This window comes from Hemiscyllium ocellatum, chromosome 10 (assembly GCF_020745735.1).
Source record: "Hemiscyllium ocellatum isolate sHemOce1 chromosome 10, sHemOce1.pat.X.cur, whole genome shotgun sequence".
Taxonomy (NCBI): Eukaryota; Metazoa; Chordata; class Chondrichthyes; order Orectolobiformes; family Hemiscylliidae; genus Hemiscyllium; species Hemiscyllium ocellatum.
The window spans coordinates 113245971-113273128 of NC_083410.1; the positions used below are offsets into that span (position 1 = coordinate 113245971).

Genomic DNA, 27158 nt, shown 5'->3' on the forward strand with positions numbered 1-27158 from the left:
AACCATTGTCACTTGCCCAATGTTTCTGGCTTTTTCCTCTCTTTTGCAGAAGTGAAAACCCTTGCTGAATTTCCACTAATTACATAGCAAAGTGAGATAACAATTTAGCAGAAATGGAATGATGGAGAATGGAACTTCCCTGGTTTGCACAGTTCAGCAACACACTGGGTAAACTCTTATCTATCAATTGAATTCTTCATTGAACCAACACAATGAATTTCTAACTTTTACCTAAAAAAGTATCTATGCTAGCATATTACTAACATAGTCTAAGTGGTGCTGGAAAAGCACTGCAGGTCAGGCAGCATCCGAGAAGCAGGAAAAATCAATGTTTCGGGCAAAAGTCCTTCATCAGGAATGCCCAAAACGTGTATATTTCCTGCTCCTCAGATGCTGCCAGACCTGCTATGCTTTTCCAGCAGCATTTTAATCTTGACTCTAATCTCCAGTATCTGCAGAACCCACTTTTGCCTACATTATTAATAGAGTGCTGCACTGTCAAGGATATCGTCAGATGAGATGTTAATCTCAGGCTGCTTCTGCCTGTTCAGGTCGGGGTAAAAAAAACTCTAAGGATACTATATCGAAGAGCAGCAGTGCAGTTCTTTTCTGTATCCTGACTAGTATTTATCCCTCAATCAGCAGCATTGAAACAAATTACCCAATCATTATCACACTAATGTTTGTAGGACTTTACTGTGTACAAATTGTTTGCCAAGTACAACAGTGACAACATTTCAAAAGTATTTCATTGCATAAAAGTATAGGAACATTAGAATTAGGAACAGCAATGGGTAATTCAGCCCCTCAATGATTTAACGCGATCATGGCCGATCTGATCTCAGGCTCAACTCCACAATCATGCTTGTTCCCAATAATCCTTTAACCCATTACTAATTAAAATTCGGCTTATCTTCTCCTTAAATTTATTCCATGTCCCAGCATCCCACCATACTCTGGGGTATTGAATTCCACAGATTCACAATCCTTTAAGAGCAGTAATTTCTTACCATCTGTTTTAAATGTGCTACTCCTTATCCTAAAATTATGACCGCTTGTTCTAGATTGCCTCACAAGGGGAAACACCCTCTTTACAGCAACTTTGTCAATCCACTTTAGCATCTTATATACCTTAGAATCACAGAGGCATAAAGATGTGCAGCATGGAAACAGACCCTTCGGTCCAACCCGTCCATGCCGACCAGATATCCCAACCCAATCTAGTCCCACCTGTCAGAACCCAGCCCATATCCCTCCAAACCCTTCCTATTCATATACCTCTTAAATGTTGCAATTGTACAAGCCTCCACCACTTCCTCTGGCAGCTCATTCCATACACGTACCACCCTGTGTGTGAAAAAGCTGCCCCTTAGGTCTCTTTTATATCTTTCCCCTCTCAACCTAAACCTATGCCCTTTAGTTCTAGACTCCCCGGCCCCAGGGAAAAGACTTTGTCTATTTACCCTATCCATGCCCCTCATAATTTTGTAAACCTCTACAAGGTCACCCCTCAGCCTCCGACGCTCCAGGGAAAACAGCCCCAGCCTGTTCAGCGTCTCCCTACAGCTCAAATCCTCCAACCATGGCAACATCCTTGTAAATCTTTTCTGAACCCTTTCAAATTTCATATCATCTTACCAATCGGAAGGAGACCAGAATTGCACACAATATTCCAACAGTGGCCTAACCAATGTCCTGTACAGCCGCAACTTGACCTCCCAACTCCTGTACTCAATACTCTAACCAATAAAGGAAAGCATACCAAAAGCCTTCTTCACTATCCTATCTACCTGCAACTCACTTTCAAGGAGCTATGAACATGCACTCCAAGATTAGATCTCCTCTTGTTCTTCTCTAGCGGGTTAGGTCTAAACTGTTCAATTTCTCTTCATAAGACAGGCCGTTCATTTCTGAAATTAATTCAGTGAACCTTCTCTGAATTGCCTCCAATGTAACTGGGGTCAAAACTGTACACAGCTGAAAATGTGTTGCTGGAAAAGCACAACAGGTCAGGCAGTATCCAAAGAGCAGGAGAATCAACGTTTCGGGCATGAGGCCTTCTTCAGGAAAGAGCCCTGAAAAAGGGCTCATGCCCGAAACGTCGATTCTCCTGTTCTTTGGATGCTGCCTGACCTGCTGTGCTTTTCCAACAACACATTTTCAGCTCTGATCTCCAGCATCTGCAGTCCTCACTTTCTCCTCAAAACTGTACACAGTATTCCAGATGCAGTCTCACCAATACCTTGTACAATTGCAGTACTTCCCTACTTTTATACTCTATTTCTTGAGCAATAAATGCTAAAATTCCATCTGCATTACTAATTACCTGCTGTACCTGCATACTAGCTTTCTGTGATTCATAGCATATGTTCCAATAGTAGTGAAAAGCACTACATAAATGTAAGCCTTTCTTATATCAAGGAAATTCTGACATTACAAACTGTTAAGTAACAAGTGCCATCCTTATCACATATTCAGCTCACTCTTACTTCCCAAACATTTTTTTATTTTGACCTTAACTATTCCAATACATATGGAATATATATAATATATTCCAAGGCCTCTGTTAATGCTTCTCCATATTCCAGACTGTGGCGAGCACGGACAGATTTAATTGACTTTTCTCTAATAAGACAGCACATCACCTCTGTTTGACTTTCCCAACCACTTAATTAGTCAAAATCCAGGAATTCATACAGGTCAAGTTGCTAAACTAACCAAAGCACTACCACCCTTTTTTTTTAAATATACACAAATGCAATTTGATTTCATGGTACAATTCTTTGAGGTTGGTCACAAATCAGCTGGATCAGGTGCCAGAAAAGTTTAATTTATAAGAGCAAAGAAAATGGGTCTACCTTCTGGTAGTGCTATTTGGTTTGGAAAATACATAACACTAACAGTCCAACCTGTAAAGCAGTGAAGTAACAATAATACAATACAAAACTTACATTTTCTATAACGAAAGTCCATTCTTTATCTTCAAATTCCTCAGCATGTGGATCCTGAAAAGTGAATATAAAATTATTTTACAGTTACTATAATTCCAGTTTTAAAAATGTCCATATGTGATGTGAACAGCTTGTAATTGCATACAGACAAAATAAACAGAAAAAAATGGCTGTTTACCACATTGTTCAATGGGTGAGAATCAATCAAAAGAACAAAATGCCCTCAGTACTTTTCTACATGCAGGAGTGGAAAATGAACAAAAACATGATACAAGATAAATACATGTAATTTATTTCTAAGCAGGAATTAATCTGAATAAAACATTTATGGTCAACTGCTTGTCAATTAATCTGCAATAATCATCTTGCATCAACTAATGGTATACTGTGGCCAGTGTCCAAAACCTCACCCATGGCAATGACAATGGACAAGACAGCATACAGAGTTCTTATGGAGCTGCCAGAGGCATCAACTACTGTAAAGAGATAAGCCCAAGGCTTCTTCACATTACAGTTCTACAGAATAATTTCCATTCACTATTAATGACAATGCAGTGCATTTAGTTGTTTTGAAAAGTATTCTTATTAGTGCTGTTTTTATTGTTACAAGTCAGAGTATATTATTTTTAAAAATAACAAAGTAGAAGACTAATTAAACCCTTCAAAATAAGTGTTTTGTTTTTCATAAAAGCACTACTCAAACTCCGCAGTTAAATAACAAATTATTCATTCACTCCAAACAATTCCCATATCTCAATACTATTTGACAATAATGGAGTGTGAACTTGTAACAAAATATAGTTCTGTTTGCACTTTTATCATTTCATTACAATGAATCATGGAAACCAGATAAAAAAAACTGCAAGTTAGGACTGCCAACGAGCAAGAACCAGCATATACCAACATACTGAAATTGCTTTCTCCAAGAGATCAGTTATGTTTTTCTGCAATAGTACAATTACAAATGACAAGGTTTTTCCTACAGGAAACTGAAAGCTGTAATTATGCACATCAGTTCATGCTGGAGATGTGTTACATCCACAGAGTGCATAGCAACTGTTATGTAAAATATATTAGATGTTGAGGTTGCTAGGCAGATTACTCAGTTTAACATTTTTTGTTTCATCAGTAGCTGATAGCATTATAAATACACACAAATGGCAAGCTATTTTGCAAATGATTTGAAGCTTTAGTTTATTATATGCAGAACAGCATTAATTGTAAGCATGAACTAATGATGCTTATTTTAGCTGTCATTTTACCATTTCATTGATTTGACCCATATTTTGCTAAGGCTCAGGTACAATAAAGCACCACTCTAGCTAATTGGGCCTTCTCATGTGGAAGGCTGGTACAGCAGAAACAGGAGTTTAGAAGTTGCTATACCTTGAAAAGAGTCACAGTGATTTCAATGTTTTCAGGAACAGGCCAAACCACAACTCCTCGATATGGATTTTTAATTCCTGGTTGCCAGCTATGAGCCTTCAAAAGGAAACAGAAAGCAAAAACATTTAATAATTTATACATATCACAAATGTAACACAACATTTCCATTAAAGCCATAAAGCATGTTTAAACAATATTATAATCTACAAATTATAAAGACAATCCCAAAAATGCAGAGTAACACATGCAGAAAGGATTGATAGGCTAGATCTCTCTTCTCCTGAGAAAAGGACAGTGGTGACCTACTAGAGGTCTTTCAATTCATGTAAAGTTTTAATAAAGGGAATAGAGAGAGAATACTTCCCTCAGCATAAATTAAAAATCAAATATATACGATAGTCACCAAGAATTTTGATGGGAGATTTAGAAGAAACATCTTATACTAAGAGAATGTGGAATGTGCTACTAGGGGAACAGGTGAAGCCAAAGGAGGAATTAGACAAGCATGGGAGAGAAGTAAATAAAGGATTGCGAATGATAGGCAGAGGTGAAGAAAGATGGAATAAGATGCAAATAGAGCACACACCAGCACCAATTGTTGGGCCAAACAGCCAATTTCCGTGACATTGAGGGTGTGAAATCTTGCATTTTCTACCAAATTGCATAGCATTGTACTTATCGGAGTTTAGCACCATTTGCCATTGCTCTGAGCCAAACACAGAAGATCCTCTTTACCAACCTCACCAAATGTAATGTCATCACCAAACTGAAATACTTTGAAGAATACATTTACAAAAAGATAAAGAATACAGCCCAAGATCATGCCTTCAAACCAACATGATTTTGCCCTGCCCGCTAGATCCTCTGATCTACATCACCTATTCAAACTTTCAGTACAATGGTCTGCTATCCATTCCGGAGAAGATGTTTTGTAAATCACACTGTTCTCCATGAGATCTGTACTTATAAAACCATTTCAGTAAATTGATTAGATAACATCTTCCCCTCAAGTCCATGCTAGCACTCTCTCATCCTTTAATCCACCTTCAGACTTGACAGTTCTAATGTAATTAACTAAAAATCCTTTTCCAGATGACTGTTATATTTTTGTTCTAAAACTCATTACTAAGTTGCTTGATAAATTCAAACAGATTCCTGATACTTCCACCCAAAAAGATTTTATGTATACCTTGGAAGATTTCCGTCTGCTTCTTCTTGTCCAAACCACTACAAGCTTGTCAGGTTGCCTAATAAAATGAACGGTAAAGAAAATTAGCTCATCAATTACTTCACAGAAGCAATACTTTCTAGCAATTTATCGTTTGTCAATGATGTTCACAAGCTTAACAAATATTGAACCATATTAAATATCAAGTAGCATACTATTTGAAGAAAACTAAAGAATATAAATCAACTTATTTACAGTGTTCTCAATGTAGAAAAATATCCAAGGCTGCTACAGAAAGGTGTAATGAGACAAAATGGACTAGTGATGTATAAGTGGACAGAGTTGACAGAGTTTGTAAGGAATGGGTAGGGTTGGGATGCATGCATGAGTTGTCAAAAACTGGAGATTACAGAGACAGGAAACAACAAGGCTATGAAAGGATTAATACTTTAAACTGGAATTATTAGGAGAACAGAAGGCCACAAATGAGGGCAAGGAGAGGAGTGATGGATGAGTAAGTCCTGGTGAAAGATGGGATATAAACAGCATGGAATATATAAGTTGAGGATTACATGGAGTAAAGTTTGACTAGGAGAGACTGGAATGGTAGAGACTGGAAATGCCAACATTGTGTAAAATAGTTCAGGAGAAGGATAGCTTGAGTAATGCAAAAGACATGCTAAAGTGTGCATTCACATTTCTTATTTTGTTACAGGACAAAAGGAGGTCATCTAACAAATAATGTCTGCACAGAATCTTCAATATGCAGTTTCTTTTTGCTTGTTCATGAGATGCAATAGTGTGGAGGAGCCGCTGTTGGACTGGGGAGGACAAATCAAAAATCACACAACACCAGGTTATAGTCCAACAGGTTTATTTGGAAGTACAAGCTTTTGGAACGCTATTCCTTCAAAAGGTAGCTGTGGAGCAGGATCATAAGACACAGAATTTACAGCAAAAGATTATAGTGTCATGCAACTGAAATGATATATTAAACAAACATAGTTTGCTGTTAAGTCTCCCATCTTATAGAATGAGTTACAGGTTTCGGCTCATTAATATGCAAATCTCAGAATTTAAGTCACATTCTCGAAATAACTTAAGGTTTTATAGACAAAGGTGACATCTCAGCTCAGATAATGCAATAAAGGTGTGAGGTTAGAGTCTGTCTGTATCCCAATCTTGAGTCATACTGGTTCTATTTCCAAAGTAGGAATTCATAAAATGTTACATGGATTGAGTGCCTGCAGATTGTTTGCTTTTTGAGCAAAATAGAACGTGTCTGCAAATATAATTCTGCAAATGCAAATTCACCCCATAGCCTTATGTGTGTGTGTATGAGCGAGAGAGAGAGACAGAGACAGTGCATGTAAGTATGTGTGTGAGAGTGCAAGTGAATGTGTTTGCGCGTGTGCATGTGCTTGGTAGTGTGTGTAGGTGTGACAGAGTATAAGCCTGTGAGAGGGTGTGTGTGTGGTTGAGAGTGCGGGGGATGTTTGTGTGTTGTGTGAGAGGGGGTATGTGTGTGTGTATGTATCTGAGAGTGTGGGGGAGAAAATGTGTGTGTGGGGGGGGGGGGGAGAAAGGGGGTGGGGGAGGGGCGCGGAGGGGAAGAGAAAACAATGTGTAGTGGTGTCACCTGTCGTGTAACATGAACCCAAGGTCCCAGTTGAGGCCATCCTCATGGGTACCCGATGAAGGAGCAGTACTCCAAAAGTATGTACTTCCAGATAGACCTGTTGGGACTATGAGATGAAAGCCAGACAATAGACAATAGATGCAGGAGTAGGCCATTCATCCCTTCGAGCCTGCACCGCCATTCAATGGCTGATCATTCCTAATCAGTACCCTCTTCCTGCCTTATCTCCATAACCCTTGATTCCACTATCTTTGAGAGCTCTATCCAACTCTTTCTTAAATGAATCCAGAGACTGGGCCTCCACTGCCCTCTGGGGCAGAGCATTCCACACAGCCACCACTCTCTGCGTGAAGAAGTTTCTCCTCATCTCTGTCCTAACTGGTCTACCCCGTATTTTTAAGCTGTGTCCTCTGGTTCGGCACCTACCCATCAGCAGAAACATGTTTCTTGCTGCCAGAGTGTCCAATCCTTTCATAATCTTATATGTCTCAATCAGATCCCCTCTCAGTCTTCTAAACTCAAGGGTATACAAGCTCAGTCGCTTCAGTCTTTCAGTGTAAGGTAATCCCTCCATTCCAGGAATTGACCTCGTGAACCTACGCTGCACTCCCTCAATAGCCAGAAAGTCTTTCCTCAAATTTGGAGACCAGAACTGCACACAGTACTCCGGGTGTGGTCTCACCAGGGCCCTGTACAGCTGCAGAAAAACCTCTTTGCTTCTATACTCAATTCCTCTTGTTATGAAAGCCAGCATACTAATAGCCTTCTTCACTATCTGCTGTACCTGCATGCTTGCCTTCATTGACTGGTGTACAAGAACATCCAGATCTCTCTGTACTGCCCCTTTACCTAAATTGATTCCATTGAGGTAGTAATCTGCCTTCCTGTTCTTGCCACCAAAGTGGATAACCATACATTTATCCACATTAAACTGCATCTGCCATGCATCTGCCCACTCACCTAACTTGTCCAGGTCACCCTGTAATCTCCTAACATCCTCCTCACATTTCACCCTGCCACCCAACTTTGTATCATCAGCAAATTTGCTAATGTTATTGCTGATACCATCTTCTATATCATTAACATATATTGTAAAAAGCTGCGGTCCCAGCACTGATCCCTGCGGTACCCCACTGGTCACTGCCTGCCATTCCGAAATGGAGCCGTTTATCACTACCCTTTGTTTCCTATCAGCCAACCAACTTTCAATCCAATCTAGTACTTTGCCCCCTATACCATGCGCCCTAATTTTGCTCACTAACCTCCTATGTGGGACTTTAGCAAAAGCTTTCTGAAAGTCCAGGTACACTACATCTACTGGATCTCCCATACCATCTTCAGAGTTACATCCTCAAAAAAATTCAAGAAGATTAGTCAAGCATGATTTCCCCTTCATAAATCCATGCTGACTCTGTCCTATCCTGTTACTACTACCCAGATGTGCCGTAAGTTCATCCTTTATAATAGACTCCAGCATCTTTCCCACGACTGAGGTCAGACTAACTGGTCTATAATTTCCTGTTTTCTCTCTCCCACCTTTCTTAAAAAGTGGTATAACATTAGCCACCTTCCAATCCTCAGGAACCGACCCCGAATCTATCGAACTCTGGAAAATAATCACCAACGCATCCACGATTTCCCGAGCCACCTCTTTCAGTACCCTGGGATGTAGACCATCACGCCCCAGAGACTTATCAACCTTCAGACCTAACAATCTCTCCAAAACCAAATCCTGGCAAATATACATTCCCTTAAGTTCAGGTCCTTCAGCCACTGTTACCTCAGGGAGATTGCTTATGTCTTCCCCAGTGAACACAGATCTGAAGTACCCATTTAATTCTTCTGCCATTTCTTTGGTCCCTGTCATATATTTCCCTGTTTCTGTCTTCAAGGGCCCAATTTTAGTCCTAACCATTTTTTTTGCCTTGCAAATACTTAAAAAAAGCTTTTACTATCCTCCTTTATGTTATTGGCCAGTTTACCTTCGTACCTCATTTTTCCTCCGCGCATTTTCTTCTTAGTAATCCTCTGTTGCTCTTTAAAAGCTTCCCAGTCCTCAGTTTTCCCACTTATCTTTGCTATGTTATACTTTTTCTCTTTTAACTTTATATGTTTCTTAACTTCCCTCGTCAGCCACGGGCACCCATGCCTCCTCCTGGGATCTTTCTTCCTTTTAGGAATGAACTGATCCTGCAACTTCTGCATTATACACAGAAATATCCGCCATTGTTCCTCCACGGTCATCCCTGCTAAGGTATTGCACCATTGAACTTTGGCCAGCTCCTCCCTCATAGCTCCATAGTTCCCTTTATTCAACAGAAGTACTGTCACTTCCGACTGTACCCGCTCCCTCTCAAATTACAGCATTTATTTCCCATTCCTAATTGCCCAAAGTCAACCACATTGCTGTGACTCAGGAGTCATGTGTCGGCCAGACACAGAAGAGATGGCAGATTTCAATCCTGGACTGGGGTGAACAAAGTTATAGATCACACACCATGTTATAGATATTTACATATTAATGAATCGAAATCTGCAACCCCATTCTAAGTGATTAAAGACTTAATGGTTTTTATTCAATACATCGCATCAGTTGTATGACACTTTGATCTTTTACTATAAATTCTGTGCCCCTTGATCCTGCCCCACTAGTTACCTGACGAAGGAGCAACGCTCCAAAAGTTTGTACTTCCAAATAAACCTGTTGGGACTATAACATGGGGTTGTGTGATCTTTAATTTTGCCCGTCCCAGTCCAACACTGGCACCTCCACTTCCTAAGGGATCCGAACAGAGTAAATACAGAGAAATTGATTCTGCTTATGCAAGGATTGAGAACCAAAGAGCACAGATTTGAAATGATGTGCAAAATCAACAAATGGTCAGAGAACGAATGCAGACATAATGGCCTCCTTCAGCACAATAACAATTTAGAGATTCTATTTGACACTGAAACAATGTTGAAATTTACTGTTTCTCTCTCCACAGATTCTACCTTAACTGCTGAATATTTGCAGGACTTTTGTTAACTTCAAAATTCCAACATCAGCAGGGCTACTTTTGTATTTTTTGATATTGAAACATGTAGGGTCAACTGAAGTAAATTATGTCTTGTGAGTACAAACATCTGTTAAGTATTACAATAATTCTAAATAAGGTAATTTGGTGCTGCGCATTTAGCAGTGCTAGGATAGTAAACTATTTGGTAGTTACTATCTTGGTACAAGCCCAACACGGATGAAAGCCCAGCACTAAATCATTCTACTTAAATTTTCCAACTCTGATAGACTTGCATGAGAAATATGTCACATTCTGAATCAGATAAAAAGCAAATAAAACAGATGACAGCAAATGTCATGTGAATTAATCTCCAGGAATAGGTCCAACCAGAGCTGGCAACTATGTTATTGTGATTTTGAATTTTGCTCACGGGTTTCTCTTAAACAAGCAATTACAAGAGTATATTATGGCCATGTAGATTAGAAACTTGTTACTTTAGAACTACTTCAATCAGTCTAACAAAATAAACAGTGTGGACTTTTACAGTAAACATTAAAAATTGTTCAGTATATGTAGGACCACAATATAACCTATTGACACAATTACAGAATAGGCAACAAACAATTAAGAGTCATAGAGATGTACAGCATGGAAACAGACCCTTCGGTCCAACCTGTCTACGCCAACCAGATATCCGAACCCAATCTAGTCCCACCTGCCAGCACACGGCCCATATACCTCCAAACCCTTCCTATTCATATACCCATCCAAATGCCTCTTAAATGTTGCAATTGTACCAGCCTCCACCACTTCCTCTGGCAGCTCATTCCATACACATACCACTCTCTGCGTATAAAAGGTCTCTTTTATATCTTTTCCCCTGTCACCCTAAACCTATGCCTTCTAGTTCTAGACTCCCCGACCCCAGAGAAAAGACTTTGTCTATTTATCCTATCCATGTCCCCCATTATTTTACAAACCTCTATAAGGTCACCCCTCAGCCTCCGACGCTCCAGGGAAAACAGCCCCAGCCAGTTCAGCCTCTCCCTATAGCTCAAATCCTCCAACCTTGGCAACATCCTTGTAAATCTTTTCTGAACCCTTTCAAGTTTCACAACATCTTTCTGATAGGAAGGAGACCAGAATTGCACGCAATATTCCAACAGTGGCCTAACCAATGTCCTGTCCAACCGCAACATGACCTCCCAACTCCTGTACTCAATACTCTGACCAATAAAGGAAAGCATACCAAACGCCTTCTTCACTATCCTAGCTACCTGCGACTCCGCTTTCAAGGAGCTATGAACCTGCACTCCAAGGTCTCTTTGTTCAGCTATACTCCCTAGGACCTTACCATTAAGTGTAGAAGTCCTGCTAAGATTTGCTTTCCCAAAATGCAGCACCTCGCATTTATCTGAATTCAACTCCATCTGCCACTTCTCAGCCCATTGGCCCATCTGGTCCAGATCCTGTTGTAATCTGAGGTAACCCTCTTCGCTGTCCACAACATCTCCAATTTTGATGTCATCTGCAAACTTACTAACTGTACCTCTTATGCTCGCATCCAAATCATTTATGTAAATGACAAAAAGTAGAGGACCCAGCACCGATCCTTGTGGCACTCCACTGGTCACAGGCCTCCAGTCTGAAAAACAACCCTCCACCACCACCCTCTGTCTTCTACCTTTGAGCCAGTTCTGTATCCAAACGGCTAGTTCTTTTTGTATTCCATGAGATCTAACCTTGCTAATCAGTCTCCCATGGGAAACCTTGTCGAATGCCTTACTGAAGTCCATATAGAACACATCCACTGCTCTGCCCACATCAAGCTTCTTTGTTACTTCTTCAAAAACTCACTCAAGTTTGTGAGACATGATTTCCCACACACAAAGCCATGTTAACTATCCCTAATCAGTCCTTACCTTTCCAAATACATGTTCATCCTGTCCCTCAGGATTCCCTCCAACAACATGCTTACCACGGAGGTCAGGCTCACTGGTCTGTAGTTCCCTGGCTTGTCTTTACCGCCCTTCTTAAACAGTGGCACCACGTTAGCCAACCTCCAGTCTTCCGGCACCTCACCTGTGACTATCGATGATACAAATATCTCAGCAAGAGGCCCAACAATCACTTCTCTAGCTTTCCACAGAGTTCTCGGGTACACCTGATCAGGTTATTCTTGGTACTAATGATTCCTCGTGTCCTGGAAAGTATTTATTATGTATTTTTCTGATGCTTAAGCATTAATTACATCAAGCTTGTCCTCCAGAGCACAATTAATTCTAATGGAGGTAAAACATAACAGGTCAGTTGCTCCTATTTCACCCACATTCAAACTCAATTAAAGCTCTGGACAAAAGGTAACAACTTCATTAAAAAAAATCAAGGGTCAGAAAATTACTCAAATTGTATTCACAGTTATTTCCTTAAGTAAAAGGAGGTAGTTAAGAATCTGGGTCATAACTTGTAAGTTGGCAATCAGTTCTAAATAGATTCATTACAAAACTACTTTTCACTAAAAAGATGTCATATCAAAAGATCATGTTAAGATACATAGACTTACCATGAGGAACCAAAAGGTATGCAAACTGGTGCTATTAACCTTCAATTTTTTGTGAAATCTTAATACAAGCTACTGAAACAAATGTTTTCATAGTATCAACAGATTGGAGGCTAGAATCAGTTTAAAAACATAAACCTAGGAAAAAGGAGTAGGCTATTCAGCATTTCAAGCTTAGTCCACCAATCCTTATGATTATGGCTGATCAGTCAACTCTATTCTGAAGAAGGGTCACTGAACCTGAAACATTAATTCTGTTTTCTCTCCAGTTTTTGCCAGACCTGCTTAGTTTTTCCAGCAATTTCCGATTTTGTTTCTGATTTCCAGCACTTGCAGTTTTGCTTTTGTTTGGTTCAGTGCCCTATTCCTGCTTTCTTCCCTTACCCTCTGAACTCATTAGACACAAGCATTAGATCTAACTCCTCCTTGAAAATATTCAATAGTTTAGCATTTTCTGTGGCAGAGAGCTTAGTGCTCTCCGGGTGAAATAATTCCTCCTCATCTCAGGCCTAAATGGCCTACCCCACATCTTCAGACTGTTACCCCTGGTTCTTGCCTCCCCAATCATCAGGAACATGCAACCTGCATTTATCCTGTCTTGTCCTGTTAGAATTTTATAGCTTTCTAGGAGATCCCCCTTCATTCTTCTAAACTCCTGTGAATATAGTACCAACCAATTGTCTCTATTCATATTTCAGTCCTGCCATCCCAGAAATCATTTTAGTAAACCTTCGCTGCATTCTCTCTATAGAACATCTTTCCACTAATAAGGAGACCAAAAGTGCAACAACCCAGGTGTGGTCACACCAAGACCCTGTGCATTCGCAACAAGTCATCCCTTCAATTTTGTTTAAGTTATGCACCGGACGTGAACGCCACTAGCTAGCCAGCATTTATTGCCCGACCTTAGCTGACCTTGAGAGTGGTAGCGAGTCGCCTTCTCAAACTGCTGCAGTCTATGTGCTGTAGGTTGACCCATAGTGCCATAAAGGAGGGAATGCCAGGGTTTTGATGTAGCAACAGTGAAAGAATGGTGATATATTTCCAAGTCAGGATAGTGAGTGTCTTGGAGGGGAACTTGGACGTAGTATTCCTAAGTATCTGCCGCACTTGTCATTCTAGATGGAAGTGATCATGTGTTTGCAATATCATGTCTAAAGGTCATTGGTGAATTCTTGCAGTGCATCTTGTAGACAGTACAAACTGCTGCTACTGAGCATCAGTGGTAGAGGGAGTGGATGTTTGCAGAAGTGGCGTCAATCAAGCCGGCTGCTTTGCCCTGGAGTTTGACAAGCTTCTTGAGTGTTGTTGGAGCTGCACACATCCAAAAAGTTGGGAGTGTTCCATCATATTCTGGACTTATGCTTTGTAGATGCTGGACAGGCTTTGAGGAGATGAGTTACTTGCTGCAATATTCCTAGTCTCTGACATGCTCTTGTAAAAACTGTGTTTATGGTGTGAGTCCAAATGAGCTTCTGGTCAATGGTAACTCCAAGCATGTTGACAGTGGGGGAATTCAGTTCTTGCAACACTATTGCATATCAAGAGTGGGGGGGTTAGATCGTCTCTTATTAGAGATGGTCATAGCTTGCCATTTGTGAGGCACTAATGTTACTTGTGTTATGGACCAGGCTGGACCCCTCAGAACATTTGAAGAAGGTAGCCCAGACCCTAACTTTTCTGGTTGTTTAAAGCAGGTGTAAAGTGGATATTCCAGGAGAGAATCAGCTGATCAAATGACTTAGTTTTAAAACAAAACAATTTATTTACAAGATTACTGAATAGAACAAAGAATAAAGAGAATTTACAGCCCAGGGATACGGCCTTCGGCCCTCCAAGCCTGAGCCCATCCAAATGTACTGTCTAAGCCTGTCATCCAATTCCTAAGCATCTGTATCCCTCTGCTCCCCACCTACTCACACATCTGTCCAGACGCATCTTAAATGAATCTACCGTGCCTGCCTCTACTACCTCTACTGGCAACATGTTCCAGACACCCATCACCCTCTGCGTAAAATACCTGCCGTGTGTATCCCCCTTTTCACTTCGCAACTTGAAAGCATGACCTGTCGTTATTGAATCCTTCACCCTGGGAAAAAGCTAATCTCTACCTACCCGGTCTATACTCTTCATGATTTTGTAGCTTCTGTTCAATATCATTTCTAAAATCTTTTTCGACGTGCCTTGGGACTTTTTTTTGCTGAAAGCTGCGGACTAAATGCAAGCTGATTTTTTTGTTTGAAGTCAACAAAGATCACAAAAGTCTCTTTGCCATCCAGTTATTATCAAAAGGACACTTCAAAACACTTGCTGTAAAATGTTACAGGCTCCAAAGTTTTGATCTCTCCTTTATCCATGTCAAATATTGACGTATAAGCAGGTAAAACATCACATTCACATTCTATATGGCATCCCCAACATTAGCAAAATATGAAGCCTTTGAGGCAGACATGTCTGGACAGGACTGGACATGGTTATCATACCATGATGAAAGTTCCCAGCATCTGAAACTTGTTGCATCAGGTATTTCAAAACATTTGTGAAGAATTATTTTTTGCAATAGTTCTAACTTGGAATTATCTATAGCAATTCTTTCTATCAGTGAGTGAGCTATAGCAGTTGTGCAAATTTATTGGCAACATTTGGATCAGGCCATGACTCTGAGACTCAAACTGAACTCCTAGCCAGATCCACTTATCAAGATCTAATCTCCAGAGTGGCTTTGTCAATATGACTGATCATTTTTTAATCCTTTTTAATTGTTTGATGCTTCATCTCTTATAGGTGGAATGTCCACTACCTTTGTATTGTTCGGCTTCCTGAATATCTGGGTATTTTTGTGTGCTACAGTACTTTAAGGAACAGAGAATGTGGCATCACGTACTGGTTCTCTCTCATCTCCACAGGATTCCGGGCCTCCGGAAAATAAAAAAAAATAAGTCTATTTTTAGGTTTGAACTGTCAAACAAGTTTAAGAATAATAGAACAAGCAGTTAGCAGTGACAAAACATATGTTCACAGTTGTTAGCGACCTTACAAGCTTCTCTTATATTAAAACAAAAGATGAATAATTCACATAAGCGGTGTTCAACTTTTTTTCACTTTGTATTCTTTCTTCCACATTATGATTCAGCTCATTCTCTTCAGAAGGAAAACACTACTGGTTAACTGGTGTACACAAGAGATCCCCAGCTAGTTTTTGAATAGATGGGCTTCAGATCGCTTTCACAGGTCAGCGTAACATCGAGGGCTGAAGGGCCTGTACTGCGCTGTATTGTTCTATGAGGAGGGGAGTTTTCCATAGATCCTGATCAATATTTATACCTTAAGTCAACCAATTCTCAGCTCATTGTTTGTGGAGTTTTCCACAAATTGGCTGCCACATTGTTAGCATGTGACTATGCTTCAAAGATCCTTTGGCGGCTATAATGCACTTTGGGACCTGCTTAGTCATGAAAGGTGCTACATAAATGGAAGTCTTTACTCAGACCAGAATATGGATGTCGGACATTCAATCTACCTGCTATATAAGAATGTAAGAATTAGGAGCAGGAGTAGGCAATTCAGATCATTGAGACTGCTCGGCCAGTTGATAATGATCTTGGCTGATCTCATCTTGGGCTCAGCTCCACTTTATTGCCCGCTCCCCGTAATCCTTCAACCCGCTAGTATACATATCCAGTACTTATTATGCTGATATAACGTCAACATAAATAGTGTTTTTATTGCGCAGCTTCCTGAAGAACCCTTTTAAGGAGTCTGAAAATCAGTAACAAGCAAGTTTTGAGTTTCTGCTCTATAGAAATAAAGCAGAAAATATACTATGGCTTCATAGCTAGATGGTCAGAAACATGGGCAGAACTGACAGGAAAAACAAAAGCAGTTATTTCATAAAAGCAACACAACAATCTGAGTGAATACAAGTTGGACATCGAAATCCATCATTATTGAGACTAAGACCATTTCAGATTTCCCCAGATTTTGTTCAGGTCAAATTGCAGCATGGGAATTAAACCAAAATTTAACAGCAAAAAGGTTACACTGGGAATTGTATAAAACATTGGTTAGGCGGTAGCAAGAATATTATGTGCATTTCTAGAATTCACATTACAGCAGGGATGTGAAAGCATTGGAGAAGTTGCAAAGGAGTTACCTGGACTGGAAAGTTTCAGTTATGAAGGCAGATTGGACAGACTGAGATTGTTTTCCTTAGACAATGAAAGAAAACAAGACTAAGATGTACAACATTATGAACAGCTTATATAGGGTTGGCAAAAAGAAACTAGCCCTTGATAGAGCAATCAGTGACCAAAGGGCATAGCTCTAAGAAAAGGGGCAAACGGTATAGAGGAGATGTGAGGAAAATCGTTTTCACCCACAGAGTGGAGGAAATCTCAAATTAACACGCATAAGGGTAGAAGAGGCAAAAACACTGATAACATTTAAGAAGTGTTTAGATGTGCACTTGCGATGCCAAGATATATTCATGGGCGGCACGGTGGCTCAGTGGTTAGCACTGTTGCCTCACAGCACCAGGGTCGATTCCAGCCTCGGGTGTCTGCCTGTGTGGAGTTTGCACATTCTCCCCACGTCTGTGTGGGTTTCCTCCAGGTGCTCTGGTTTCCTCCCACAGTCCAAAGATGTGCAGTTCAGGTGAATTGGCCATGTAAAATTGCCTATAGTGTTAGGTGCATTAGTTAGAGGGAAATGGATCTGGGTGGGTTACTCTTTGGAGGGTTGGTTGGAGTTGTTGGGCCGAAGGGCCCGTTTCCACACTGTAGGGAATCTAATCATTACCTACAAAGTAATAAAGTGAAGTGCTGGAAAACAGGATTAGAATAGTTAGATGGTTGTTTTGACTGGCATAGAAGTAATGGGCTGAACGGCCTTTTTATGTGCTGTAGACCTCTTTGATTCTATGGCAGCACATAAACCAAGTGTGAAAGCCAATAACTAGTCCAGCATGCCACAGAGAACTAATGTCTAGCTGAATTGTCCCAACATTTGAACAATAAGTTCAAATTTCATTTTACTGAATCTCAAATGAAAAGTTTTCAAAAACATCCAGTCTTCAGACAGCTGAATTTTAGTTGCCCAGGCATACCATCCTCCCTTCCTGTTGTATTAGCGTTACAAACCAACAGGTCAAAGTAGTCACTTGCAAATTTGCTCAAGGGAGATGTCAAGTGGTCCACTCAGTTCAACGACAAACATGACATGTAATGTATTCAAGTATGTCTGATTTCATACAATTGTCTAGTTCTGCACAGCATTTAAGATTTAGCTCAAGATTATTATTCTCGTAGCAACATGTTCATTTTATATTAATTGGAGGAGATGGACAGGGACATTTTAAACAACTGATTAAAATCACAATAGCTGCAACATCTTAAAACATCTGGAGAATGCAAAAATAAAACTGACATTGAAATAAAAGGTTCTTTGCCTTTCTCTTTTCTCAATTTTCACCCGTCATCTCCCATAGGTGTTGATTCCTTGCTAAAATAACAATTGATGGATTGGGGATCCAGATAGGAAATTTTCACGTGAGCTGACATGCTATTTTACTTCAACAAGATTCACAATTCTCACCAGTTAGCTTGACACACGCATGAATTTCATACACAGACAATTTTCCCCTCCCAACACAGTACACTGAGAAAAATTTTAATGAGCAAATTTGAGAAGATTTGTAGCTCAGGTTGCGGTTCTGGATGAAAATGAACCTTCCAGCTCAGCGAGCAAACCTACATTCATAAATTTTAATTATATTGACAGTAGGTCAGTATTAAGAAAGTGGGATTTATTAACGACTTCCACACTGAAACTGGTGGCTTATTCTGTTCATTACTAGTTTGAACTAAAAACTCTCTTAAATACTGAATTATTCAGGCTGCTTTCAATGGCAGGGGAACTAAAATTATAAAAGTAACTTTGGAAAGAACACAATAGGTTTCTGATTTGTACACAAGTAGTGAAATATATTGCAGTTAGTAGCAATGTTTAGCAACAACCATTATGGTGAAAATCAATACTTCATTTCCAAAGACAGCATACATACATGGCAAGCGTAAATGCTTAATAAATATCAGTAGAATCCAGAAAAATGGACAACAATAGATTTCTTCATTATAAGTAATGCGTCTTATGGTTTTAATCCCAGCAGCAGGAATGGAAAATATCTGGTGTATTTCAAGGATGTATAGTAGCAGATGATTGCATATTGTCTGTAATTATCCCTTTGACAGAAAAGGAATAAGGCTCCAGAATTTGGCAAGAACACATTTAAGCTGCTGGAATTTGGCAATATGAAGGGATTGTTCAGATTAGTATTTACTATATTGTGGAAAGTAACGCAGAACTAGAATTAGGCAGGTGGGAAGTATTTTATAACATTTAACTCACTGATAAATTCCTGGTGCCTGTGAGCAGCGAAGGGAGTAAAGCATGGCAGCACTGAGTTAGGGTAGCAGGTGGTCAAAGTCTGCCAGCACCTATCAGTAATTCTGGAATCTTTCAAAATAGTACATTGGTGATTGGTTTGTGGAATTTTGTATGTCTTTCAGTGTATGCTTCAGATGTCACTGTTCTCACAGATGTTAACATTAGAACACTCCCATGTCAAAGCAAGGAACAAAGTGTTAGGTAATAACATCTTTCATTTTCCATTCAAAATTCAGCTTACCAAATAACCCAAATTAGGATGACTATTAACAATGGATGAAAGTTTGCTTGCTGAGATGGAAGGTTCATTTTCAGGTGTTCCATCACCATACCAGATAAGATCATCAGTTAGCCTCCTGTGAAGCACTGGTGCTTAGTGATCCGCTTTCTATTTATGCATTTAGGTTTCCTTGAATTGGTGACGTCATTTGCTGTGTTGACGTCATTTGCTGCTCTTTTTCTCAGGAGGTGGTAAATGGGATCCAAGTCGATGTGTTTGTTGATTCAGTTCTGGTTGGAATGCCATGCTTCTAGAAATTATTGTGCATGCCTCTGTTTGGCTTGTCCCAGGATGAATGTGTTGTCCCAGTCGAAGTGGTGTCCTTCCACATTTGTATGTAAGGATACTAGTGAGAGTGGGACATGTCTTTTTATGGCTGGCTGATGTTCATGTATTCTGGTGGCTAGTTTTCTGCCTGTTTGCCCAATGTAGTGTTTGTGACAGATCTTGCAAGCTATTTTGTAAATGACATTAGACTTGCTTGTTGTCTGTATAGAGTCTTTCAAGTTCATTAGGTGCAGTTTTAGCATGTTGTGGGTTACCATGATGCACGAACATCAACGAGCCATAAAAAAGACATGACCCACTCTCACTGGTATCCTTACATACAGATGAGGATGGACACCATTTCGACTGGGACAACACATCCATCCAAAGACAAGCCAAACAGAGACATGCATGAGAATTCCTAGAAGCATGGCTTTCCAACCGGAACTCTATCAACAAACACATCGACTTGGATCCCATTTACCTCTCTCCGAGAAAAAGAACAACAAATGATATTTCCACAGGAAATGGTATCACCAACCCAAGGAATCCTAAACACATAAATAGAAAGCAGGTCATGAACACCAGTGCTTCACAGGAGGCTCACTGAAGATGTTACCTAGTATGGTGACGAAATGTCTTAAAATGAACCTTCCAGCCCAGTGAGCAAACTTACATCCAAAACCTCAACCCGAGCTACAAATCTTCTCAAAGCTCACTAGTATTGATAATGTCTGTTTCATCTCTCAATTAAATATGCTTTCTGAAGCTTTAGAATTATAAAAATTTGATAGATGCAATCATCATAGTTCTGACTCCACGTCACAATACCCTGTTTGAAGAAAACGAACATTTACCTGAATAAAACTTTTGAAATGCACTCAACTTCTCATAAAAGTATTTTGACAAATAACTTTATAGATTTCCTATGGACAAAGTCTGCATCTATTGAGACCTATGATAAGAAGGACAACAAATAAGCAAGTGGTGCCCATAACCCAATCTGCTTCACATCAGATGGGAACATGGGAAGCTGTAGCTGAAGTTCAGCTATGACCTTGCTGAATGGGGAAACAAGCTCAAAGACCCAAACAGCCGACTCCTGATCCTAATTCTCATCTAATGTACATCAATTCCCATTTTTGTTTATTTACTTTCAAAGTAAAATGATACAGGACTGAAAAAAAACACAAATAGAGTGCAAGACTGTCCTTATTAACAGGTAATGCAAATATTTATAAAACTCAAGTTCAGGGAAAAAAAAACATTACTTAGAAAACTTGGAGAAAATGGTTTACAAAACCTAGTCAGTACAGTGTTCTTTTTACTGCAACTGAGTATCTGTATTGCCTTTGGGTTCATATGTAAGTAAATTGCTAATATATTATTTTATACAATACAGCAAAAACATTTAAGACATAAACATAGTACCAACGTTAATACAAGATAGAACAAATTACTTAACCTTGACTTCTGCCAATTACATCAGAAAATATTCCAAAATGAAAGGTTAATGGGAAATGTTGCTTTACGGACAGGTTTAATTCCCAGATTAGCAAAAATTCTTAATGTAAAGAACTCTCCCTTCCTTCCCTGCCAATAAAATTGCTGCCGCCAAATGCCTACCGGGAACAGGTTAAAGCTCTTTAAACCATAAAACACTATAAAATAACAATAAATTTTAAATACTTGGCTACATCAACTTTAATGCAGCACGGTGGCTCAGTGGTTAGCACCGCCGCACTCAGCACGAGGGACTTGGGTTCGATTCCAGCCTCACATGACAATCTGTGTGGAGTTTGCACATTCGCCCCATGTCTGAGGGGATTTCCTCCAGGTGCTCCGGTTTCCTCCCACAGTCCAAACATGGTGAACTGGCCATGCTAAATTGTCCATAGTGTTCAGGGATCTGTCGATTAGCAGCATTAGTCAGGGATAAACATAGGTGATAGGGTAGGAGAATGGGTCTGGGTGGATTATTCTTCGGAGGGTCAGTGTGGACTTATTGGGCCTAAGTGTCTATTTCCACACTGTTGGGATTCTAATTCCAAAAGAAATATTGATCATCTTGCAATTTGACGTAACTCAAAGTATTTACAGTGAATATTAAGAATTACAATTGTATACTAAATGTTATTAATTTATTGCTGTTCGCCCCACTTTTACCACCTTGGGGTAGTGGGACTAGTTAAATTTCTCCGACATAGAGCCAAAATGAATATGATAGCCAAATGCTCTCCTGTGCTGTAACTATTTTCTGATTTCTCAGTGCGTCTTACAGGTAGGACGATGGGTGAAAGATTAAAAATGCATACAATAACTCTGTTTTATTTCCAATTACTAATTCAGTTTAAATTACGCCCAAAATTGTACCTGCATTTTTCTTAAGGTCCCACTAAAATTAATTTTGCATATTGCTGAATGCAAAGTTGATTATGTACCAGCGCAATAGGGCAACTTTAAAATGTAATCTTCTTCAAATCAAAGTTTTTCCAAATGATGTGGATGTGAACATAGGATGTACAGTTAGTAAGTTTGCAGATGACACCAAAATTGGAGGTGTAGGGGACAGCAAACAAGGTTACCTCAGATTACAACAGGATCTTGACCAGATGGGCCAATCGGCTGAGGAGTGGCATATGGAGTTTAATTTAGATAAATGTGAAGTGCTGCATTTTGGAAAAGCAAATCACAGCAGGACTTGTACACTTAATAGTAAGGTCCTGGGGAGTGTTGCTGAACAAAGAGACCTTGGAATGCAGGTTCACAGCTCCTTGAAAGTGGAGTCGCAGGTAGATAGGATAGTGAAGGCAGCATTTGGTATGTTTTCGTTTATTGGTCAGAGCATTGAGTATAGGAGTTGGGAGGTCATGTTGCGATTGTACAGGATATTGGTTAGGCCACTTTTGGATTATTACATACAGTTCTGGTCTCCCCCCTATCAGAAGGATGTTGTAAACTTGAAAGGGTTCAGAAAAGACTTACAAGAATGTTGCCAGGTCTGGAGGATTTGAGCTATAGAGGCTGAATTGGCTGGGGCTGTATTCCCAAGAGCATCAGAGGCTGAGGGGTGACCTTATGGAGGTTTATAAAATTATGAGGGGCATGGATAGGGTAAATAAACAAGGTCTTTTCCCTAAAGTGGGGAGGTCCAGAACGAGAGGGCATAGGTTTAGGATGAGAGGGTAAAAATTTAACAGGGACCTAAAAGGGGCAACTTTTTCACACAGAGCTGTCAGAGGATGTAGTGGAGGCTGGTACAATTACAACACTTAAAAGGCAGCTGGATGGGTATAGGAAAGGTTGAGAGGGAAATGGGCCAAGTGCTGGCAAATGGGACTAGATTAGGTTAGGATATCTGGTGGGGCATGGACAAATTGGACTGAAGTGTCTGTTTCCGTGCTGTACATCTCTACGACTGTGTTTTTAATTACTTTGCGGAATGCAATTTTTAATGCTCTTCTTTAATTGCTTGAGAAGTCGGTGAGCTATCTTTTTGAACCACTGCAGTCCATCTGGTATATTCTTAGTTTATGTACAAAGTTTGAACAGTGGTGTTTGGGAGGAAGTTCAAAGATTTTGATCCAGTGACATGAAAAATAGAGGTACAGTGTGGAACTTTCCCATGCCTTGAGTGATGTTGGTAACGGCAAAAAATGGAAAATACAGTGAGAATGAAAATGTCCGATTCTAAATGTCAGGGGAAAAAAATCTAATTTTCCCCTTAACATTTCAACAGTGAATTCAGAATCTCACTTGTAAACAGCAATAACCTTCTTTCCAAGTATTTGTATCTCATTAATACCTAACCTCATTTTTCATAAACAGCTCGCAATTCCCTTTTCTCTGCTGAGGAATTAGACAGTGACATTTCCAACTTGGATGTAAGAGTGGTTACCTGGTAGATGCAGCTGAGCGCTTGCTTGTCCAAGCCTCCATTCCAATGCCCCTTCACCAATATGACATTAAGTGCTCCACAGCTAATGTCCTCCTCCACCCTTCAACCAGTGAAGTTGATATCATCAAACCATCAGGCTCATCACTGATGATCTCGGAAGAACTCTGAATACACTTCAGGCCTTCACTTTGGAACTCAGGGACACCTTTGGCTTGCTTGCTCTTGGACACAATTTCTCTGTACTTATTCACTAAAATTCCTCAAATTTTAACAGCTCCATCAATCACCCATTAATTTTCTCTATTGCAAGAAGATCAACACTAACTTCTCCTGTCTCCATTTAACTTAAGTCTTTCATTTTTATACCATTCTAGTAAGTCTTTTCTGCACCCTCTCAAGATCCTAACCAAAATGGGATGCCCTGAGAATTTGCCAAAAAATCTCCTGCTGTGATATAACTTTTATATAGGTTTGGCAGCAATTTCTTGCTGTTCATTAATTATAAAGCCAAGGAATCCTTTTGCTTTAACAGCCTTCACAAAGTGGACAGTCATCTACAAAGCTTTGCATACAACAATTTCAAGTCCCTCTATTCCTGCAGCTTGTAAATTGTACCAGTTTGTATTCCCTCTACACGTTCTATGTATGAAATTCACTTCTCTGGCTTAAATTTTATTTGTCATCTGTCTTTCCTTTTCACTATGTTATTATCCTTATTGTTAACTATAGTGGAGCTTCATGTCATCTGCAAACTTTGAAACTGTGGTATACTTCCAAGTTCAGCCATGAATGCATATCAAGAAACAGCAGTGGCTCTAATGACGACCTCTGGGGAATACTTCCTCCTATTCTAAATATTAGAATAAAACATATGTTTCAGTTTGGTTTTAACTAGACATTGTCAAACATTTAATTGCAGACAGCTTTGATTTAGAACATAGAACATACAGAGCAGTACAGGCCCTTTGGCCCTCAATGTTGTGCCAACCTGCAGAACCAATCTGAAGCCCATCTAACCTACACTATTCCATTCTCGTCCATATGCCTATCCAATGACCACTTAAATGCCCTTAAAGTTGGTGAGTCTATTACTGTTAAACAAACAATAAATAAGAATAAATTATCAAGTGACACAATACAGTCCTGGATAGCACTTTTGTCCCTGCTTTTATACAGAGCAGTTATCTGATTTTACTTTCTTATTCATTAAGCTATAGGTTGATGTAAGCGATAAACGTAGTAAGACAACCAAATTACTTTTAATAACCTATGAATTGATCAGAGAACTTCAAAGCATATTGTTTTTGAAAATAAGTTTTTAAGGCCTGCTAAAAAATCTGAAGACTTATCAAAATGTAAAATATTATAACTTTTCCCAAATATCAATGTACTTAGGCTTTGTTTCTACAATAAATGTAGCAATTAAATCCCAGAACCAGTAATTACTGCCCAGAATTTCAGAGACAACTGTTTGCTCAACTAGCCTCAAAAATCAGAGAACCATTACCATGCTGTTTTCTGACTGATTTGTTTAGTCTCAAAGTACTAATGTCTCTTCCCATGCCTCCAGGACGTACTGTTGTCACTGCTTCTCAGTTCCAGGAGTTATTGCTAAGACTTTGGCATCAATTGCCCTAGTCCTCACTTCCAGCTGCATTTCTGCACTAACTTTTAACTAGAAATAGTCTACCAGTAACGAAGTGAGAGTCAGAAGGCAAACCAATCATTGAGAAGGAGTAAGAATGTAAACTAGCGAAAATACTCAAACATTAACAGATTAGCAGTAATCACTAAAGACATTGCAGAACATTTTCCTTCACCTCACATAAAGTGGGCTCAATACCTGCCCAACTATTTCACTAATTATTGATGTAGGAATCATTGATCTTACACTAATAATTGGAAAAATAATGGAATTATTGGAATCATTTGGTTTACATACAACGACTTAATAACTGCCAGCACACACAGAAGAGATTCCTGACTTAAAGATGTACAGCATGGAAACAGACCCTTCGGTCCAACCCGTCCATGCCAACCAGATATCCCAACTCAATCTAGTCCCACCTGCCAGCACCCGGCCCATATACCTTCTAACCCTTCCTATTCATATACCCATCCAAATGCCTCTTAAATGTTGCTATTGTACCAGCCTCCACCACATCCTCTGGCAGCTTATTCCATACCCGTACCACCCTCTGCTTGAAAAAGTTGCCCCTTAGGTCTCTTTTATACCTTTCCCCTCTCATCCTAAACCTATGCCCTCTAGTTCTGGGCTCACCAACCCTAGGGAAAAGACTTTTTCTATTTATCCTATCCATGCCCCTCATAATTTTGTAAACCTCTAAAAGGTCACCCCTCAGCCTCCGACATTCCAGGGAAAACAGCCCCAGCCTGTTCAGCCTCTCCCTATAGCTCAAACCCTCCAATCCTGGCAACATTCTTGTAAATCCTTTCTGAACCCTTTCAAGTTTCACAACATCTTTCTGATAGGAAGGAGAGGAGAATTGCATGCAATATTCCAACAGTGGCCTAACCAATGTCCTGTACAGCCGTAACATGACCTCCTGTACTCAATACTCTGACCAATAAAGGAAAGCATACCAAACGCCTTCTTCACTATCCTAGCTACCTGCGACTCCGCTTTCAAGGAGCTATGAACCTGCACTCCAAGGTCTCTTTGTTCAGCTATACTCCCTAGGACCTTACCATTAAGTGTATAAGTCCTGCTAAGATTTGCTTTCCCAAAATGCAGCACCTCGCATTTATCTGAATTAAATTCCACCTGCCACTTCTCAGCCCATTGGCCCATCTGGTCCAGATCCTGTTGTAATCTGAGGTAACCCTCTTCGCTGTCCACTACCCCTCCAATTTTAGTGTCATCTGCAAACTTACTAACCGTACCTCTTATGTTCATATCCAAATCATTTATGTAAATTACAAAAAGTAGAGGGCCCAGCACCGATCCTTGTGGCACTCCATTGGTCACAGGTCTCCAGTCTAAAAAACAACCCTCCACCACCACCCTCTGTCTTCTACCTTTGAGCCAGTTGTGTATCTTAATGACTAGATTTTTTTTTAAAAAAGTACGTCCCAGTGCAATGTGAAATGCTACAATGATATATCCAGAAAATACTTTACAAAATTCTAAACCCAAGGCTGTTTCAGAAACCTGGTTGCAGGGTGATCTGGATTGGGACCTGAATTTTGAAGGATACAGAACAACCTGGGTAAGGGTTATATTGGATCTGCCATTGTGCAATGAAATAGAATAATTATCTCAGTGAAAACATTCCTAGGTAGCAGTGACCATAACTGAATTTTATTTGACGAAGAGAGGAGTGCGTCTGACAGTACTTTCTAAATGAAGATGATTATGAGGATGTGAAAGCTGAGGTGGATGAAGTGAATTTGCAAATTAGTTTAAAGAATAGATCAACAGAGGGGCAGCACTAGGCAGTAGGATCACCAGAATAATCTGTAATTTATTTATTCTGTGCAAGAAAACTCCAAGAGACAGACCCACAATTCATGGCTAACCATAAATGTTAAAGATAATATCAAAC

General features: G+C 39.8%; 1 protein-coding gene across 3 annotated transcripts in view; it reads right to left on the reverse strand.

The window, feature by feature from the left end:
* The window catches only part of ehbp1 (EH domain binding protein 1), a 389620-nt gene that overhangs the window by 332802 nt on the left and 29660 nt on the right, over positions 1 to 27158 (reverse strand). For 2 of the 3 annotated variants that reach the window (XM_060831882.1, XM_060831884.1), the window contains exons 3-5: positions 5527 to 5584; positions 4338 to 4433; positions 2952 to 3005 (exon numbers count right to left, since the gene is read on the reverse strand). In XM_060831882.1, coding sequence (XP_060687865.1) covers positions 2952 to 3005; positions 4338 to 4433; positions 5527 to 5584 — 208 coding nt within the window. Of the gene's footprint in view, positions 1 to 2951; positions 3006 to 4337; positions 4434 to 5526; positions 5585 to 12065; positions 12128 to 27158 lie in introns of those variants that run through there. The other variant, XM_060831883.1, reaches the window with a different exon arrangement.